The 19,613-nt window shown below is 48.5% G+C and overlaps 1 protein-coding gene across 1 annotated transcript; it reads right to left on the bottom strand.

Annotated features, from left to right (window-relative positions):
• Positions 1 to 1,528: 1,528 nt before the first annotated feature.
• Positions 1,529 to 17,833, bottom strand: LOC144164760 (uncharacterized). Its single transcript, XM_077695044.1, has 4 exons — positions 17,804 to 17,833; positions 15,980 to 16,189; positions 15,109 to 15,438; positions 1,529 to 1,867 (listed from the first exon to the last, which is right to left on the bottom strand). The coding sequence occupies exons 1-4, from the start codon at positions 17,831 to 17,833 to the stop codon at positions 1,529 to 1,531; spliced, it is 909 nt and encodes a 302-aa protein (XP_077551170.1).
• Between the last annotated feature and the right edge of the window lie 1,780 nt (positions 17,834 to 19,613).

The raw sequence follows: 19,613 nt of genomic DNA, 5'->3' as shown, positions 1-19,613 counted from the left end.
TGTTTCTTGCATGCATTTGTTAGATATATAAAATGCCCTCAGACAACCCGCTCTGTGACGTGTCTTGTTTATTGGTAATTTCTATCTTTACTTGTGTGTTGAATATTCAGGCCGAGCCCCTGCCTCTCGTGCGATTAGTGCAATGTGGGAAAAACTTCAAACGTCACACTCATGTCTCTTTGCAGAGAACTATCTTTCCAAGTAGCAGTTTGGTTAATTTATGGGGGCAATACAACCGAGTGTGCAAATTACTTGTATTTCAGTTACTTTAGACTGAGGCGCGCTTCGCGCATTCTGCAACATCACGCTGTTTTGAAAGATTTGCGTTGTGCAGAGGAAAACATTTTATGTAGCTACCATAACCTAGTGTTACAGACACTTTACGCAGATATTCATCATGTACACTGAACTTATTTGACTTACTCCAGTCAAAACAAATTGTAAAGGCTGTCGAATTTTTGAGCAAAGTAAACAAATACATATAGAATCTCATTTTTTTGCTGGAGGTTACCAATGCGAGCGTCAAGTATATGCCGAGAGTGGGTGTTTGACATTTGCGTAAAATGTCGCCTCAGATGCATCAAGCTTGTGGCTTAGCTAACTATATGCTTCAGGATGATAGTAAGGTTTAGCGCTGTGCACAGATTGCAACGCAAGCTTCTTCAACGAAGATGATGCTCGTGTGAATTTGGTAAACAAACATAGTTAACCAACTTTCTCAGCTCTAACACAGTGCGTAATCTCAGCTTGGTTCACCCATTTATTTAGAGAAATTACGGAATAAAACTGCGGCTTTGTAACCTTAGCAAAATCTGTAAGTAAGCCACCTTAGCAAAGTGTGTTATATAGGGGTTTTCAATTATCTTCGAGATTACAATTTCTCTCGAACTGCATATCCTATATTCATTCTCACACATTTCTGTATGGCTCGTACCCTCAATAATTATTTCACGGCCATTTCGTGAAAGCAATTGCCTGCGTGCCCTAAACTTTTATCGCGAATACTAGCTTAGCAAGACGACTTTGGGGGAATTCCCACCATCTTTGTGTAAGTGGTCGCGAAAGGCACGGCTTATTCAACGACCTCTTATCACTTACACCTGTGTGGATCTGGTAAGACTCTTTGTTAGCTGCCTTTTGCAACTGCGACTTATACGACACAAAGCACGGGGTTACGTTCAGCGCAAAATACGCGAGAGAACCTGTAACTTAAGTAATAAAATATCCCCCAAGTTTCTGTTTCAGGGGGTATGAACTCCATGGAAAACGTTTTTTAACGATGTTAGATTGCTAGAAACGAGAATGTCATTCCCATTGCGCGAGATAATACGCCGAACTTACCAAAGGAAATCCAATGGAAGCAAATCATTTAGCATCGACATTTGTATCTTGCAGGTCACATTTTTCGTACGCCAAGAATTCCTCAGATTGGCTATGCCACCAGCTCCTTTATTCAATAGGAAGACTGGAACGCTCTGCACTCCTGTACAAGGTGATAGCTTCGTTACTATAAACTCGGTGGTTTCTTTTAGCCAGCCCAGGGGCCCTGGCGACCGTAGCCGAACCCTCCGTAGGTAGATGCCGCCGTGTACGGAGACGAATAGCGGCCGCCACCGGCCGGACGAGGGTTCGAGTTGAAGACGGCGTCGGCGCTCGCTCCGGGCAGCGTTCCCGGTTCGTTGGTGTCGATCTTGGCGCGGAATCCGCCGGCATCAGCGACGTAGTTGACGCGGCGGAAGAGGCCGCTGGCGTCCGTGTAGCCGAACGAGCCGGTCTTGGCGTTGCTGGCGTCTCCCTGTTCCTTGTGGTACGTCTTGGTGCCGAACTCGTCTACGTTGTCGTAGCCGAAGCTGTATGGCTGCGCTGGCTATATGCGAGAAAAGCATACGTTGATAAGATACTGCTGGTGATATTTAGTGGTAGTGAGCTTATGATTTGTGCATATCTTTTGCATCGGTTCTATACAGAGAGCACAGTAACACAACATCATATGTTACGATGGTAAACCAACATCCCCAAAGCACCCTCACACACACTAGACTCGAAACACGGAATCGTTAAAGTTTGAAAACAACGCATAATTTAGCACCACGAGTTTGGCTCAGTGTTAAGGTTATTTCTTTCTCAGGCCTGCTCCCTACGCCACGTTATGATAATTTTGCGCTCTATTTTTCATCTAATGTCACTTGTAAACAGGACGTGGCACGTGCTATGTGCTTACACTTCACACGTACTGAAAAAGCTACTTCAAAATATTTGTACAAAACAACTTTGAAAGTTGTCGTCCATAAATAGTTAGATAAAGCTGCTTTCGATTTATTACCAAGTATTTTCTTCCTGCCAATTTATTGCTGTACTCTAAGACGACCTAACATGATTGTTATGACTATTGTTGAAGTGGTTTCAGAAAAGCGACTGAGAATTACATAATATTGTTCTTGTCGCGCGAACGTATTTGATGCCGCAGGGAAGGAGGACCCGAACCCTCCGTTGTTGTACCCGCCCCCGAATCCGCCGCCGAGCCCGCTGCCGAAGCTGCTGCCGAATCCGTAACGGCCTCCCGCAAAGGCCGCAGGTAGTAAGCACACCAAGAGCACCTGGAATGGATGTTACGCCATGCTTGTTGCAGCAAAATACTCCTCTAGATTTCAATTATGCCGTTTGCTTCAAACTTAGTACCCTTGCTGCCGAGCAAACGAGAACAGGAGTTTGTAATTTTGAAATCTAACATCCGCCTTCCTGGAACTGCTCATATTCAATCTGCTTGTTACTAAAGCTGCATTTTCTGGATTTTTAAACAAAACATGTCACAACTACGGTTAACAGCTATCAATACCAAGTACAACTCAAAACAAAATCAGTGTAAATGTAGTAGTAAGTATAGTAATCTGAATAACGGTGGCGTGGACAGAATTAAACGTGACCAACTTGAGAAAGTTAAGGGATGTAGTCGCGTTGAGTGGTAATCCCTATTGACGGTGCCGTAACGTGTTTATCATCATCGCCATTGCTGCAGTGGCGTTCCTAGTTTACGCGCACAAAGGAGACTGAACCGACGAGCTAAATTGAAACCTCGATTTCACATCTGTACAGATACATTGATCTACGTGTAGTCTGTCGGCAAGGTAAGTGATCACCCTCCATGTCATCGACGTCTTCGACGTTGTAATGTTTTGCCCAGAATACAAATTCAAGAGCCATAACTGTTCTTATCATCTTTGTGCAAGCGTGACTGGTCACCAACCAAAGAAAAATTGCCGGTGTCTTATTTGTCGCATGGACATTACGTCCGGCATATGCCAGTTCTCCTTTAGGAAAGCCTACTGCACAGCAGAGCCGCTGCAACGAAGAAGGCAAAAAGAAGGCAAAACTTCGAAGTGCGTGCCCACAAAGACCGAAATGCACCAAGAAAGCTGCAGGAAGCAGCAGCATGGTCCAATCGATGCTCCAAAAGCATGCTAATGAATCGGTAGCAAAAAACATATTTTAAAGGAGTTTTTCTGTACCCTCTTCCGCTGCACCAGCCCGCTATGTGACTGTGTGCAATGCAGGAGCGCTCTCAACCACATCCCAGAATCGCATCACTTCATCGTATGCGTATTCTATTCCCTAACGCAGAAATCACGATAGTCTACTGAAACTCGTGTCACATTAGGTGAACATACCTTGAATGGTTAAGAAAAAGTGCATAAATTGTGTCATATCCGCGCCTACTCTCTGAAAATGTTCGAAATAGAATGCGAGTTGGGAACCTGATAAATTCATTGCGCAAAAACATGAAACAAGCAATCACTAAATATATTGCTTTGGTAAGAGTACCCAGAACAGGAGCATATAGATAATTGTAAAAACTGAGTCGATGATTTGTTTTCAGTTTATCTTCTGCGATGCTAAGTCATATGTTCATTGTGTTCTTTCGATGTTTGAAGACAACATATCGGTGAGGATAGTGCAACATCCGAATATTTTTTGAGACGCTTACCTCGCAGAACATAACAGGCGCGGAACTCATGCTGACTTAGGTCCGGCGAAGAACTCCGGAGGGTTCGAAATTTCTCGGGAAGAATCAACTGGCTCTTAGCTCTGAAGAGCTGCTCTTCCGGCTCCTTTGCTGCTTTGGGGGCGGGCCGAGAGTCTAGAAGGCACTGACTGCTGTGGCTGACAGTACGCGCCATGGCAAGAGGTTTTATAAAGCCTTGGCAGCAAGGACGGCTCCTGCGCTCATTCTTTCTGCAAGTTGGCCCACTGCCTCCTCTTCTCACGTTGCCCTCAGTTTTGCTGTTGATAGCAGCAGTGCCTTGCCCACCAACAATGCGCCTGGCTTCCTCCCCTTGAAAACAAGAAAAAAAAAATCAAGACCGTAGCGAAAAGAATTCCGCCACGTGCGTGCGGCCTCCGCTTGCCAATTACCTCGACGACTTCACGCCGATTTCTCTACGCCGCGGCAAAACGTTCGGGGTCCATCGTTGTCTGCCCTTTTGTCTTCAATTTCGTCACTTTTTCTTAAGAATTACGACGTATACTTTGTTAACGTATCGTCATCTTTTATATGCCCCTTAGAAAACTGACGTGTCAGGTACAACGATACCACATGGTATTTACAAATGCGCCTTGTCCTACTTTGTTTTAGCAGCTCGGTGGTTTTCTGTGACACACGAACAAAGATTTTTCATGGTTTTCAGAAACGGCTGAACAACGATTTTTTGATTGCTGCCTATCGGTTAGCAAAGGGTAACACGAGGACAGGACGCCACAATCAGCTAAACAACACTTGGGTGTTATACGGGACATAATTTCTGGATCCTCCGAAATAAAAATGAACGCCTATATAAAAACGAGAGTTGAGTAATAAGAAGATGCCAACGGGCTTATCCGCAACGTTTAGGCGTTTTTAGGGTACTGTTAGAGTTCGAAAAACTGGTATTCTAGCCGAGGAGACATTTCGTTTTTATGTGAGCCCGGACGACTCGCCCTAGGCATACAAGCGTGCACGAACTTGCACACATACGTGTATACGTAACACAGTCCCTACAAAGACATGTCAGTCTGACCGCACGCGCCACATTTTGAAAAGGGTGGGCCAGTCTGCCTTTGCTTCTCTCGCCCTTCAGAATTTACCAACTATTTCGGGTGTGACTACTACGTGCTTGCGTGTAGAAGATCTCCTGTCTATCCTTCTCTACCAGGACACCTTGACCCGGCACACAGCCGATGAGGAGTCTGCTGCGATGCCAGAATTGATTCGGAATGAGGGACCGGGCCCCGCCTCCTCGGGTGCTGCTGCTACCGGCCACTACTCGGTAAGCACGGAATTTGCGAGACAATAAAGAAAAGCTCGCTGCGTCTACGGCCGTGCGGGCGCGCTCACCTTACAGGTGCGTTGACCAAACTATGCCATTCTGTATTTGTACGGACGTATCATGTCAACCCGTGACACCTATTAAAGCCGAACTTCTTCTAAGCTATGCGACAACGGGGAGCCTTATCCGTACTATCCCGTGGGCTTGGTGCTGGAGCCCGTGCTCAGCTGGCCAGTTTGTTGTTACTGCCGACTCCACGGACGCATTTTTTCGGTTCGGTCGGAGACATTTAAAGGTTACACGGCGCGGCTGCGACACCTACGAACGCGAAAAAACAAGCCCTCGTTACAGCTACCGACAGCGGGTTTGCCCATCCCCGACACACCGGCCTCCTCCTTCTGCCGATTCTTCTGAATTGCCCAGAAATTCTCGCGAACCATGACGTCACTCTCCATCGACATACCCACGAGCTGTGTCTCCACTTTGGCCCGTCGTGCATGGCCCCTCCCACCTACACGAAAACTGAGCACATGTGTTATTGGAGAGGGAGCTGCGTCTCTTGGGACCATAACAACTCCTCCAGAACAACCGTCGAACATGTCTGTGTTGATTGAATGTACCAGTTTTGAAGCATTGGTAGGGACGGTAGCACGAATCGTCATTACTCGCGCTGGTACATGTAACAGGCTACAAAAGGTAAAAGAACCCTATAGTGGCCATTTATTGCCTGGTGTGAAAAAGACGTCAACCCAACCATCTGCCTACTCTATGGTGCGCGTTTTAATGGTACCATATAACCACAATCAGTGCGTCGTGCTCCCCACGTGCCCTTACGAGCTCATTATTGGTTGTGACTTTCTCCCATCGATTTCCGCTAATATTTACTGCCGCACGCCTGCTTACGGAAGTTCCTCACTCAGCTTTTCCAGAAACAAGGACGCCTTCCCTGGTGCTAACTACCGACGTCGTCGTGCCCCCCTTCCGCCCTTTCAGTTTTCGCAGAAACAATGTATTGAGGTCGTTGTCCAGTGTGGCCGCCTCTTTTCCCGTGGTATTACTGTGCCCGCTTGACTAGACCGATTTCTTTTATACCCGTGTGTAACAGAAATACAGAAGTGGTTATTCCGTAAGGCTACATGTTTACTCCTGTTCCTGTCTCGGAGGTGGCCACCTTTCCTTCATGTCCTCGTTTACCACACGTCTGGCTTCGGCGACAATTTCCCCCAGTCCTTTCTCGCAGTCCCCACAAACCTGGACATAACACCGTCACAGTCCCACTACTTCTAAACACGAACTGTATCTCGCTCGGCTCGCACTCGACTCTTCTTCCCTGTACAACTGCAGCCACGCATCTAGTTGAAACTGATGGGAGTAGTATTGTCCGCCACCTACCATAGCGCCTGCTGCCACCAGAAAGGAAGGTAATAGAAGGAAGCATGACTTATATGCTACGACATGATGTTTTTGGGCCCTCACCCAGTCCGTGTTCTTCCGTAGTAGTGCTGATTTACAGGTTAAGAAAAAAGGGTAGCACCGTACGCTTCTGTGTTGACTGCCGTGCCCTCAACAAAATTCCATGAAGGGATGCGTATCCCATGCCCAGAACAAAGGGCACTCGCGACTTCCTACCGGCAGCCGAATACTTTCGGAGCCTTGACTTGCGTTCTGGCTACTGAAAAATCCCGATGAACGAGTCCGAGTAGGAAGAGACAGCTTTTGCCACTCCCGACGGTCCATGCGAATTTAATTATTCCGTTCGGGTTGTGCAACTCTCCAGTACAGCGAAATTTCAGGGGATGCTGGGCTCACTGCTCAGAGGACTCGCATGCAAGGCCTCTTTCTGCTTCTTTGACGATGTCTCGGTCTTGTCGTTGGCGCTTACCGAAATCTCCAGCGTCTGGATCAAGTACTCACGTGCATCTCTAACGCTGGGCTTCCGCCGAACTAAAAACGCCACTTTGTTACTAAGATCACCGTGACGCTTGGTCATGTTGTAGCAAAAATGAAATACAACCAGGCCTTGTCAACATCACTTCTGTTAGAGTTCCTCGCCCGGTCCAACAGAAATATCTTCAGAGTTTACACGGGCTGGCATCGTACTTCTTTCGCCTTGTACGTGTAACTTTGCCGCCATAGCGGCACCCCTCAACCAGCTCCTAGAGTCTGGCACATGTTACGTTTGGAGTGCTACCGTGCTTTTGATACTGTGAAAGCCGCCCTCACGTTTGCACCGGTGGTCTGCCCGTTTGACTAAGCGAAGCAACTATCCTCCACACAGGCGGAAGTGCACGAGATTGGCGGAGTTCTCTTCCAAAATGCTGAGCTCCGGAAGAGGGTCACCGTCTACGCAGTCGTTGATTGATCCCTGCCGAGATGAATTGCGCTATCACTGGAAAGCAGTATTTTGGTATCTATTGGTATCACGCTGGTGCGTGTGCGTGCGTGCGTGTGTCTGTCTGTCTGTCTGCGTGTGTACGTGTGCGTGGGTGTCAGTGTGCGTGCCTGTGTGTGCGTGTGTGTGGTGGCATTTGGTGGTACAATAAAGATGGCTGAAGGGCAGGCTCTGTGCTGTCCAGAAAAGTTTCCTACCCGCCAAAGAGGCTGCACCAGGATGCATACAAGGTGCCGACCGTCACTGGTCAGCGATTGGAGTGGACCCCAAGGCGGCACCGCAACGACTTCGTAGAGCCATTGTTGTTGCTTTCCTTGAGATAGAAACTGTGGTCTATGAAACTGCGGATTTATGAGCCAAGAATAAAATCAAACAAGTGTATTATCGAATTAAATAAATTAATAAATATAAACTTGCGGCCATAAATAGCAATGATTTCATACTCCCACACGTAAGCAGCCTTAAGTATCCCTGCGGACCTTGTATTTTGAATGAGTTAGTGTTGTAATCGTTGGCTTCCCATGGAAAAAATTTGGAGTGGATTGTACCGTCAAGATGGCCGAGTCAACATTTACAAAAAAAACAAACAAAAAAATCATGCAACCTTCCACACAACGACGGCGATGGCTGAACGCGAAAGTTTCTCGTGATAGATTCTTTGGTTTGCCAATCCCACACTGCGAGTGCGTGCTACCCTGGAAGTGCCCGCCACTTTTATAGAATACCCACAGTAGCTCTCAGTTGTCCACTGCGTAGGCCAAACGTTTGTGTTTGGGGTGTACGGCGCGGATCGATACCTGCTGCTCGGCATTCTGCTGCTCGGCATTCGCTTCGATAATGTCGAAATTGAGCAATCGGTTAGACGCCGGCGTAATAACGCGGGTGACCCAGGTTCGACTCCGGCCACGGGAAGCCTTTATTCCTTTCACTTCACCCACGACCAGTCATCACCATCGTCATAGAAACTTGGCTTTTCTGCAGGGCATATTGGCGTACAACGGCTACAGTGAGGACACTGAAGCTTCGCTTTAAAATGTTACCCTTAGAAGGGCCCTGAAAGAGGTTCTTGGGATACATGGGCGCACAAATTTTCAAGTAAATCAGTATCCTAGAAATCCCCTCCTTCAAGAATTTTGTAAAGCGATTAGCATTCGTGGAGTTATTGCAAATCAAAACATCGAATTTTCGCCCGCGCCGCAATTCTCCCTCGCTTCGTCCATCTCCTCGCAGCACGCGAGCGTGACTGCCCATAATGCCTCACTTCTCGGTGACGTCTGCAAGAACATCCGGTTGCGCGAATCTGTTACTATTGCGCACTCTGTTACTGCGATATTTTGCGTCGCAGCATCGCTTCGGGACTGCGCCTTCTGACTTTATGCGTTTCATTTCTCATCATTCTGCTTACGAATCCTGCATTTCGCTTACGGCTGGAAAAGCTGACGGTAGGTATGAGGCGGGACTTTTACGCTTCCACACCACGCCGACAGATCTCGCCAAAGGAGAACGACCCTGTCACCGCGCGTACGCGGGGACGACATGCGTTGGAACATATGGGAGTCTGAAATATGTGACCGAAGGATTGAACATTCGCCTCAAATTTTGTTATAATGAGCACGTACATGCGTTCCGACCGACGTCGGTTGACATACTGCGTAACTGGCCGCTTGTTCGCGCCAATGTTGAGCTTGGTCGTGTTGTGGGGACACCATGCGCGCGCGGACACCGTCACTAGTTTTATTCCATTCCCTTATTACGATCGGATATAAATATTTATACCCCCAACAAAAGAGCCGTCGAAGGATTGCACGGTACGGCGCAGGGACTTTTTTTAGAGAGCGCCGTGCGGAAGATTCCCCCCTACCCACTTAACTTTCCAGGAAACTTCTCCGCGTCCCTGTGTTTATCATCTACTAGGCAAGTGTACCGTAACAGATATTACGAGCGGTCTCGGAAGAGGGGTGTGAGTTTCGGGGCCGCGCATGCCCCTTTGTTCGATCAGACATATGTCTGTGCAAAACAATTATTCCACCCTTGCTTTTTTCCCTTGATGTCCTTGAGACCCTTTTCTCTCTATAGTTAAACCCGTTGATACGTAGTCGGCCGGAAACACGCTTAAAGGGACCCAGAAAAGCCTTTTGTAAAAGTTACAAAAGGCCTTTATTGTCGCGTAGTACCAATATAGCGATGCAATGCCGTTGGAATTATTGATCTACATTCAGTATTAGCTGCGCCAGAAGCAATTAAGTGCACCTCTCCCCCTTGCCGATCGATTCCTCCTCCCTCTCTGCTTCTTTCAAAGCAGCTGGAAACACTGGGAATAGCCATGTGACATCGCGACGCTCGACTTCCGTTCTCCGCTAGCTACATTCCTGCGCCTAGGCACGCGTCAACCGCTGCGGACCCGCCTTTGTCTCGGGATCGCGCAGGAAGGAGGAAGAGCAGCCGGAAGCCAATGGCAGCTCGTTGCCGGCGACCGACGATCGGCCGAATCAGGGGGGCGCCTCGCCGTTGCGTCAGCCGCGGTCGCCATTGCGTCAGCCGCGGTCGGCTCGCTGCGGCGGCGCGCTCATCGGCTGAGAAAGGCGATCTTCAAAAATTGTTTACAAATTAACCGTACAACGTATGGAGCTCACACTTGGCTCAAAAATCCCCCGTTATGTGTTCTACCATCTGAATGCATTTGATTGCCACCTTCACAAAGCTGTTCTGGGTCCCTTTAAGTAGCACTAAACGATGTGCGGATTAACCACCAATGCCAGTTAGCGGCTACTTACCGGCCATAAAAGAACTACGACACGTTGCTCTGCAACCCACACTCTTAAAAATTCTTTATTGCCGTCATGTTCACTTACCGCCGCGGTGGCTTTGCCGCGATGATGGCGCCTTCGAAGTCGGTAATGCCGTGAGCCAATTTGTCCACGAGGACCCACGACACGCCGCCGCCGCACCGTTGAACGCTACACCACCACCAGGACCGCAGACACACTGGCGGAATGGGTTGGTGGGTAAAACAAAGTTTATTGAGCTTAAAGGTAAAGGGTAGAAAGGTGCGGTCAGCCTCATAAGTCAAGGAGGCCTCTTGCCCGGGCTGCCTCCAGAGAGCGTCACACCACGGCGACTTGGCGCTCCGGTGAGGAGCGGGTCAGCTCGGACTCCCACTTCTCAGGGGAAGCGGGGGAGTGGGGATGTGGGTGTTGGGCAGGAGAAGACGAGGTGGTAGGTGCTGATAGGGATGGGACAATGTGGGCAGTAGTGTGGGAAGAGAGAAGGGGAAGTGTGGGATAGGATGGTGTGGTTGCAGTAGGTTTTGGTCTGTAGTCGGCGGGGGATGTAGGCTTGTTGGGCAGTGAGGGAAGGGTGGAAGGGTGGCGGACAGGTATCGCCGGCGGGAGTTGCTGTAGTGGGCAAGGATGGAGTTCTACGTGGGGTCGAAATGGGTCAGGGCTGGTGGGTCGGGGATGGGGGAGTTGCTTGGTCAAGGTGCGGCGAGGGAAGTGCCCGGGTAATGAGTGCGCGGGCTGCGGCGTGGGCCGCCTCATTCCCTGCCAGGCCGGAGTGGCTGGTGGTACAGACGAAGGAGAGGTCGATGTCTTCAGGGAGGAGTTGAAGGAGTTGAATTGCTGCTGGGGGGGGCGAGGCTGGCTTTTAGGAGGTGGCAGTCTTGCTGCGAGTCGGTGACGATGGTCAGGTAGGGTTGGTGGTGGTGGGTCAGAGCAGCGCGGGCAATGGTGAGGGTCTCGGCAGTGCTCGTGAAAATGTCGCGGTAGGTCGCCGTCGTAAGGGGGGGGGGGGAGGTGGCGGCTTCGTTGATGAGGACTGTGCTATGTCGGTATAACAGGTGTTGCAATCCGTGCCGTAGCGTTTTTCGAGGAGTCGGACGCGGGCGTTGCGGCGGCTTCGGTTGTGGAAGGGGTGCATGTGCTTGGGGAAGGGAGCGACGTGAATGCATTGACAAATGGAGAGGGGAATACGTCTGGGCGTGTGTGGTGTGGTAGGGGCTGTGCGTCCGATGAGCTGGAGTACCCGTCGACCGGCCGCTGTGAGGGAGAGTCTGGGCTCCTTGGCCGTTAGGCTCTGCGCCTCCAACAGTATGTCTTTTCCATGACGTTTAACTACGAGGAAGACGCACACGGACGCATATGCCCTGTCACATTGTTCATTGTCTCCTCTCTATTCTGATATTCCGAGAACCCGACAACACACTCCTCTTGGCACCCACCTTCACCCTATAGTATTGATTGATATGGTGGTTTGCCGGTGCACGCTCCTGTCCCGCCTCCGAACTGCCATGCGCGTTGTCAATCATAGATTGCAAACTCTGAACGGTGTCCTTTCCCGCCAAAATTACAACCCTGATGACAGTATATTGGTCCCTGTTGTGCCACATTCATTCCGACGTCCAATTCTCGAAGCATCCAGCACTGCGGCAACGGCTGAAGCACCCGGCCTCCTCCGGAGGGGCCGCGGACGTACGGGCTTTCCTTTCTACTGTAATCGAAGAGTTTCTGCGCGCCTCGAACGCGTTACAAAAAACAACGTCGAGTTGCCATCCCTGGACGAATGGTGCTACTAGCGTCTTTATTGAACCATTCCGTACATTGTTTTTATGTATAAAAGCCCGGATCACAACAATTGAGAAGTCATCCGTAACTTCGTCACCTGCGTTTATATTTTTGCAAAATACGACTAGAAACGTACCATTCTTCCTCGTCTGTGGCCGCTCCGCTTCTATCGCCTTTGACTCATCTTTCTTCTATGTCCCTGTTACCATTGATGTTCTCTCTTTTAGCCCCTAAACCCCCCTACTTCAACTACGTACCTAGTTGAACTCCTAGTCTACGCCTAGTTGAAGATCACCAGGTGGTCTAAATTAACCCGGAGCCCTCTACTACGGCGGGACTCATAGCCTGTGTATCGCCGGTGCGTTAAACGCCATAATCAATCAATTAGTTCACTTTCCAGCCCTTCCGTTTGATTGTCTTGTTTTTCTCTCTTTAAGGGTGTGTCCCTGATAACAAAATTTAACCAGTTTAACCACGTCTTCAACAATGCGTCGTCCTCATTCCGTATCGCAGCATCCGTATGCGTGTTAAATTGTTTGAATGCGCGCGAATTTTCGATAAATATTGTTCCCATAATTATGCGCGTATTCAGAGCTTGTACTCTAGCCTGCGCGTTTCCGAGCACTTCACCAGGTATTTATATAAAGTCGTCTGTAGTCGTAAAATTTGATAAGGAAAGAAGTGACTCTACGCCGTAGCCTCAACCAAAAGCATGATTCCACACGTTAGGACACGCTTTCCCTGCTGTTAGGTATGAGACGATTGTGCTTGGAATTAGGGGCGTCACCTAGATTTCGCTTTCATGTCTGTGTATTTAGGTTAGATGTTCGAGAGTTGCCTCTTTTGTTGTCTGGAAAAATTCTAAAAGAAGCGGTGAAAGCTTTCAATAAGCATTTGCGCTGGAATGGGGGAGTCACTGTGGTTTTTTTTTGTGTTCTGGTTTCAGAATAGTTTGGATCAAAAATATACAAATAATAAATCCAAAACTTTATACATTACAAAACGTTGTTTGAAGCTCTAATACTCGCTCGTGACCGAAATGTATTTAGGTAGCGAGGTCTCTAAAGGCGTGGTTCACGAACATTTTTATAGCAATGCAAATACGCTCGTGGGGCTCCTAACTGAGAACCGTATCCAGTAGAAACCGTCGACGAATATGTGCATCTTTACGATTGTTACGTACGGGAAGGCGTTTCAGCACCGCGCTCCGTCGCCTCCGTCATGTGAGGTAGCGTGATGCTGAGCGGCCAGCAAATGTTGTTGCCTTGGGGATGACGACAAGAAGCCAAAGGCAAACTTAAATGGTTAACTGCATGGCGAGAGATGAGCCGGAGCAATACAGGAACAATGCCTTTACGGGCGAGATTACAGTACAGGACTCGAGCAGAGCGAGAACATAGATTTGCTGCTCCATAACGAATGGAATTTTGCGCTCGGGCACCCCATATATTTATGCCCCAAGACCTAACGGCTAAACAATTCTCCCAGTAGTTCAAAGTTCGACGAAAACTCGTCTGGCGAGGAAATACCATGCATTTCCTTGCCATGCCTACGGCATACGCATGCGCTTTGCAACGTTCTACGCATGTATAATTACGGCCGAGTCGCTTTCCGTTTCATATGTGAACAAGGGACCCGTACGGGCCCCGAAACGTCATTGTTTTTACCTATTGTTTTTACTTTTTGGCGAGTGTCAGTGTGTTCCCGGAAAAGTTCTCCTAGTGCTTTTGCACACGGCGCCAACATAGTACAGACACACACAACACACATTGCAGAGTTCTTGAGGGACCGGCAGTAGCGCCGCACGCCGAGTCTGAGAGAGGGGATCTCGTTTGCGGCATTCGCGTCTTTCGGAGGAAGTTGCTACACGGAGATTCATTGCAGCCGCCGAAGTTTGAATCACCGACAGGGAGCCGCCTGCGCACTGGTCATTCTCAGGCACGTTGCGACTTGTCCGAGGCAGCTTTCTTACACGCCGTGGCACTTCGCAATACGTATAGGACGCGGGAATATGGTAGCGGCGGGCAGAATCGTAACACGATGTAGATTCCCAAACACAGGAGAGATTTTCGCAGTGGAACTCCCGTTAGTGAAATGTGTAGTCTGATCTTCATCCATTACCAACTCGCCAATAGTGGACATGAGTGTAAGTCGAGAAATGTGTGATTTGTGTGTTTTTGTGGCATATATGAGTCAAGCAATACGCACCAAACTGCTACTTCGGCGTGACCGCAATGAGAGGCACAACGTTCAACCTAACAGATTCGTTGTCGCAGTTTGGCTGTCGAACTAATGAACCTGCTAAGTTCGTATTGTTTCTTTCTTCCAATGTCAGCGTAACTCACTCGACTTAAGACGAAATACCAAATCCAATACCCTTGTGTGAGTTGGAAATCGCTGTAAACGCTCGGTATTGCAGAATTTTTGCGGCATTGAACTACCCGAATTTTAGCGAAAGAGCTTTTATTCAGGATAACCGTACCGCATGAAAATTGTGTACATGCGTGCACTTAAATATTCTCGGCTGTGTTTTCGTGTGTTTCAGCACAGTTATATTGTCCGTGCTTTGGCAAACACAGAAATGACAACCCTGCTTTCTGCACACAGACGTTGTTGCCTGCAGGAAGAGTTAGCGCTACATTCACGAGAGAAAACTAGGAGAAAACCGGACAAGCGGGGCAAGCTGTCTTAATTCATGGTTTTTATTTGCAAGTTTTTTTTTCTGCGCTCCAACCACACTCGTCTTCAGTGTTTTTTGTGTCCACCGGCCCCTTTTGTGTTGAGAACGAGAAGGTGGGAAGGAGGGAGGGCAGCTTCGTAACTATTAACTCGGTGGTGGCCTTCTTTAGCCAGCCCAGGGGCCCTGGCGCCCGTAGCCGAATCCGCCGTATGTGGAGGCAGCCGTGTACGGAGACGAGTAGCGGCCGCCGCCGGCCGGACGAGGGTTGGAGTTGAAGACGGCGTCGGCGCTCGCTCCGGGCAGGGTTCCGGGTTCGTTGGTGTCAATCTTGGCGCGGAATCCGCCGGCGTCGGCGACGTAGTTGACGCGGCGGAACAGGCCGCTGGAGTCCGTGTAGCCGAAGGAGCCGGTCTTGGCGTTGCTGGCGTCTCCCTGCTCCTTGTGGTACGTCTTGGTGCCGAACTCGTCTACGTTGTCGTAGCCGAAACTGTACGGCTGCGCTGGCTGTGTAGGAAGAAATTATAATTGAAGTGCACTTACTGCGATGAGGAGGTAGTTGTAATTGGTTTGTAAAGTTCAGGAGTTTTTATGTGCGGGGATTCTCGTACCGATATAACACACAAGGCAAAAAGCAAAATATACTTTGAGGCCTAATAAAATGATGGCAGAAAAGCACCAAGCACCACACTGTGTATTCACATACGGTTTTGTTTTACTCTGAAGTTTTCTCCGCGCAATGCGCGATTTTCAAATTCTACAGCATTTCATTCTGCTTGAATGTTTTATCAGGTGTGCTTTAGAGATAACGTTTTTTTGTGGTTCCCACAGGAGGAACTCTACCGATTCCTTGGTACGCAATAGTGCGGCTTAGAACACCTGCGTACTCAACAATTTAGATCAAATAATACTATATTATTACCATCTGCTAAGAGTATATCTCGGCACTGTACCTAAAAACGCTTGTCGCTTAAAAACGGAAACCTCTGTAAAATGCAACTTATTTCGAGCTATTACAGAAACAAAGGAATTGCAAGAAAGCACTCACGTAAAACTGTTCTTGGCGTGCGAACGTGTTCGTTGCGGCTGCGTAGGATGGTCCAAACCCGCCCCCGAATCCTCCGCCGCCATATCCGCCACCAAATCCCCCCCCGTACTGGCCGCCTCCAAATCCGCCGCCGAGTCCGCTACCAAAGTTGCTGCCGAATCCGTAGCGGCCTCCAGCAAAGGCCACGGGTAGCACGCAGACCAGCAATGCCTGCACGGAATGTTAGCGCGCGCTTGGTAAGCTGGAAAACTCTTATAGTATTCACTTTATACTGTGCGTTTTCGATGTGCATTTTCGATTACAGTGTCAGTAATAAACATTTCACAGCGAAGCCGTGTTAGGCTACCGTCTGTTGCCGAAAGCCTTCATCGCCGAAAGCGAAAATTAGAACACCTTTGTGTTTCAGTGTGAATTGAACCCGTGTCTCCAGATTGCCGCTTCCCGGAACGTTACCACTGGCGGAAAAAAGAGTTAGCTTACTGCGCACCGCGTGACAAGCAAACGTGACGGCCCGCGAGTGGAGCAAGTGCACGCCAGAGACAGAAAGCTCTGATTTTAGTGAAACTATTCATTTAAGTGTGGCCTGTAAGTGTTGGTATGTGAAAGTAGTTCTTACTGAAAGACGACAAAGCAAAAGCTAGCTCGGAGGCGCAAACACTATGTAGCAGTAAGGAGTCTTTGATAAGTTTTAGGGTAACAGAGTGGATCCCTAGAGAAGGCAAGCGTGGCAGGGGGCGGCAGAAAGTTAGGTGGGCAGATGAGATCAATAAGTGTGCGGGGGATAAATTTCTTGCAGTTAGCACGGGACCGGGATAATTCGAGAATAATGGGAGAGGCCTCCGCCCTGAAGTGGGCGTAGATAGGCTGGTGATGGTGATGATGAAGTTTTAGACTCCAACACCTACAAGATCATGCAAGCAGACTTACGTGTCTCAGTAATCTTTCGTGTTTATTGCGGACAGTCATCGCTCTCTAGGAAGAGGCAAAGAAAACCGAGACGGCATGTGCTGACACGTTGATGCTCGAGGGGCGCTGGGCGAAGAGTATGTCGTTTTCCATACGCTTGATGGAGGCCTTTGTTTCTAGCATGCGCGGTGGCCGAAGTCAATGTTAAGGTGACGAACTACAGAGCGTGACGGATGGCGGCCGAACCGTACTGATCGCTGAATAAGAAAGGGTTATTTTGAAGTTACCCTCAATAGTATTGTGTGTGCAGGTATATATAGCTCCGCTCCTGTCCCTACTTTGCAGAGTTAAATGACTGAAATATTTCGAAATAAACCTATCTTAAATTTTGAGATTTCTTAATCAGCAGGTTCGATATAGTGGTCGCTAAAAGTGACTTGTTGGTCATGCTTAGACGGTTTTGTTTTTCGCGACTTTTCCTATTCCTATTTGGTAATACCGCGAGCGGGAATTGTGTCAAATAGATTAACAATATCGAAGTGAGCAAGCTAAGTAGAGCAGGAATCGCTGGGTATTCGCAATAAAATATTGAAATGTTTTTGTGGTAGGGACGTAAATTTTGGAAAGCTGGACAGAGCAATTTAGGCAGCCGTGAAGCACATCTGTTGTACTGGAGCATGGTAGTAACTAACAATGCCTCGATAAAGTAATTTTTGAAAGGAAACGTAATAAGATTGGAACTGTGACTATAGTTCAATACAAATAACGTGTGTGTTTCATTGCTGCTGTTTTAAAAGAGTTTCCTGTCCCACACACTCCAAATCTATTTTCATTTATGTCCTAATGTAGATAAACACGTAAAACTCGTCTAGGCTAATACCTAATTTTAAAGATGTATCGAAAAACAACAGCGCATACCCGGCAGAGGACGGCACCGGTAGAACTCATTGTGACTTGGGGCAGAAGCACAGTTTCCGGGTGCAAAACGTGCAGGCAAAAATCCACTGGCTCTTCACTGCCAAGAGACGGTCTTGACGCTACTTCGCTGCTTCGACGGCACACTGGTGGAGACTAGAAGGAACTCAGTGCTGTGACTGGCAGACTGCACGGCAGCGGTCGCTTTTAAAGCCTCAGCCGCGAGGGGGAATTCTGTGTCTCTTCTGCAACTCGTCACAGTGTCCTTCTCCCCTCATTGGCCACCCTTCTGCGTGCTTTGGATGGTTGCAGTGTCTCTCCCCCCAACATTACGACCGCCGTGCTCACCGTGAAAACGAAAAGAAGAAAAATCAAGACCGTAGCGAAAAGAATGCAGCCGCGTGCGTGTAACCGGCCACTTCGGATTATGTCGTCACTTTCACGCCGGCTTTCACGCCGCGGCAAGACGGCGGGAAGGGGTGAGTGATTGCTGTAAGCGTCGTGTGTCTCCAATTCGTCATTTCTCAAATGTTCTCACTTCCACGTAAGTTACACCACTCTACTTTTTTATGCTTCAAGCTGCAATGTTCTCTGTATCCGTTGATTGTGATGACGCGTCATAATACTTGTAGTAAATTGGCATAGAAGCACCAACACAGATATCTTGTTTTTCTATGAAAGCACTAATAGACAACGTATACCTCGGACAATTTCGCCCCACCAGATGGAAACCTCACTTGTGAAGCTTACCGGTTTCTTTACCGTTTATAACTCACTTGTGCAAAGATTGTGGCGCACCATATGTAGCGGGCGAGGAAGCTATGCAATGGGGCGACTTTAGGCCTAACATATCCCCGTGGCGTCAAATGCGCCTTTCAGGTAGAATGTCGTACGGTACTTGCGGCTCGGCGTGAGTATGGCGTTGCTTTGCATGTCGCACGGCTCAACTGTCAAGTAACCTAGCGTTAAGCCTAAGCATACAAAGTTATAGGCCTGATGGCATGTTTTGAAGTCTGCGATATAATGAATCGGTATGCTTTGAAAATGGTACTTATGGTACTAAATTCGGCGGGTGCCAGTTGAACTCATAAGACCTCAAAAGCGAAACATTATGACTATTCGTTGCATACCCCACAGATGATTCTGTCATTGTAGTCAAACAATACATACCCACAGTAACACGCGTATCTGCCGTGAAGTATTGAACAACGCTTTATAAGCAGGAATTTCTTTTTTGAGCACGATATTTGGGGGTTGGCGCCGCTAAACCGTCCGTTAATTTTTTTTTGAAGTAAGTAAAAAACAGTTTATTTTCCTTCCCATCAGGACACCACTATCGGTGTACCATAAGCGTACCTAATACCCCCAAAACAATAACAAAAAAGAAATACGACGCTAGTTGGGAAACGAGGATGGGGCCAAGGATATTATAACGTTTGTTATGTGGGGATACTTTACATGGCCTGAAAATATAGCCCCCAGATTTTATACTATCAGGCCAGTTCGCCAGGTTATCAGTCAAAGTAACAAAAAAAGAAAGCGATGAAATGGCAAACGCGTCCGGATGATCCTAGCCAGACGACACAATCGCATCCCTGCAACACGTATCTGGTTTCGGCGTTTCCTCTATCGGGAAAAAGTTTGAGCAACGTTCTGTTTTCCTAAAGGTGCACCCTGACAGTACCTCGGCGACAAGGTCACGGCATTTCTGCACCCGCATCGTATGAGCTCCTGCACACGCCATCCCGGGCAATGAAGCGGCTCACGCCGCGCCTCGCGATTTCCCCCACCGAGCCCTTGCCTCCGGTGGCCA

This window comes from Haemaphysalis longicornis, unplaced genomic scaffold, assembly GCF_048455015.1.
Source record: "Haemaphysalis longicornis isolate Haplotype H1 unplaced genomic scaffold, Haemaphysalis longicornis Haplotype H1 scaffold_138, whole genome shotgun sequence".
NCBI lineage: Eukaryota > Metazoa > Arthropoda > Arachnida > Ixodida > Ixodidae > Haemaphysalis > Haemaphysalis longicornis.
This window is presented reverse-complemented; position numbering and strand designations above follow the sequence as displayed.

Bases quoted from the DNA above. Each gene is read 5' to 3' on its own strand.
- LOC144164760 (XM_077695044.1), bottom strand. From the start codon at position 17,833: ATGAGTTCTACCGGTGCCGTCCTCTGCCGG. The intron at 15,439-15,979 runs GTGAGTGCTTTC...CTTCCTACACAG, and splicing joins CACGCCAAGAACAGTTTTAC to CCAGCGCAGCCGTACAGTTT. The intron at 1,868-15,108 runs GCTGGCTAAAGA...TCTCGCATATAG, and splicing joins ACGGGCGCCAGGGCCCCTGG to CCAGCGCAGCCATACAGCTT.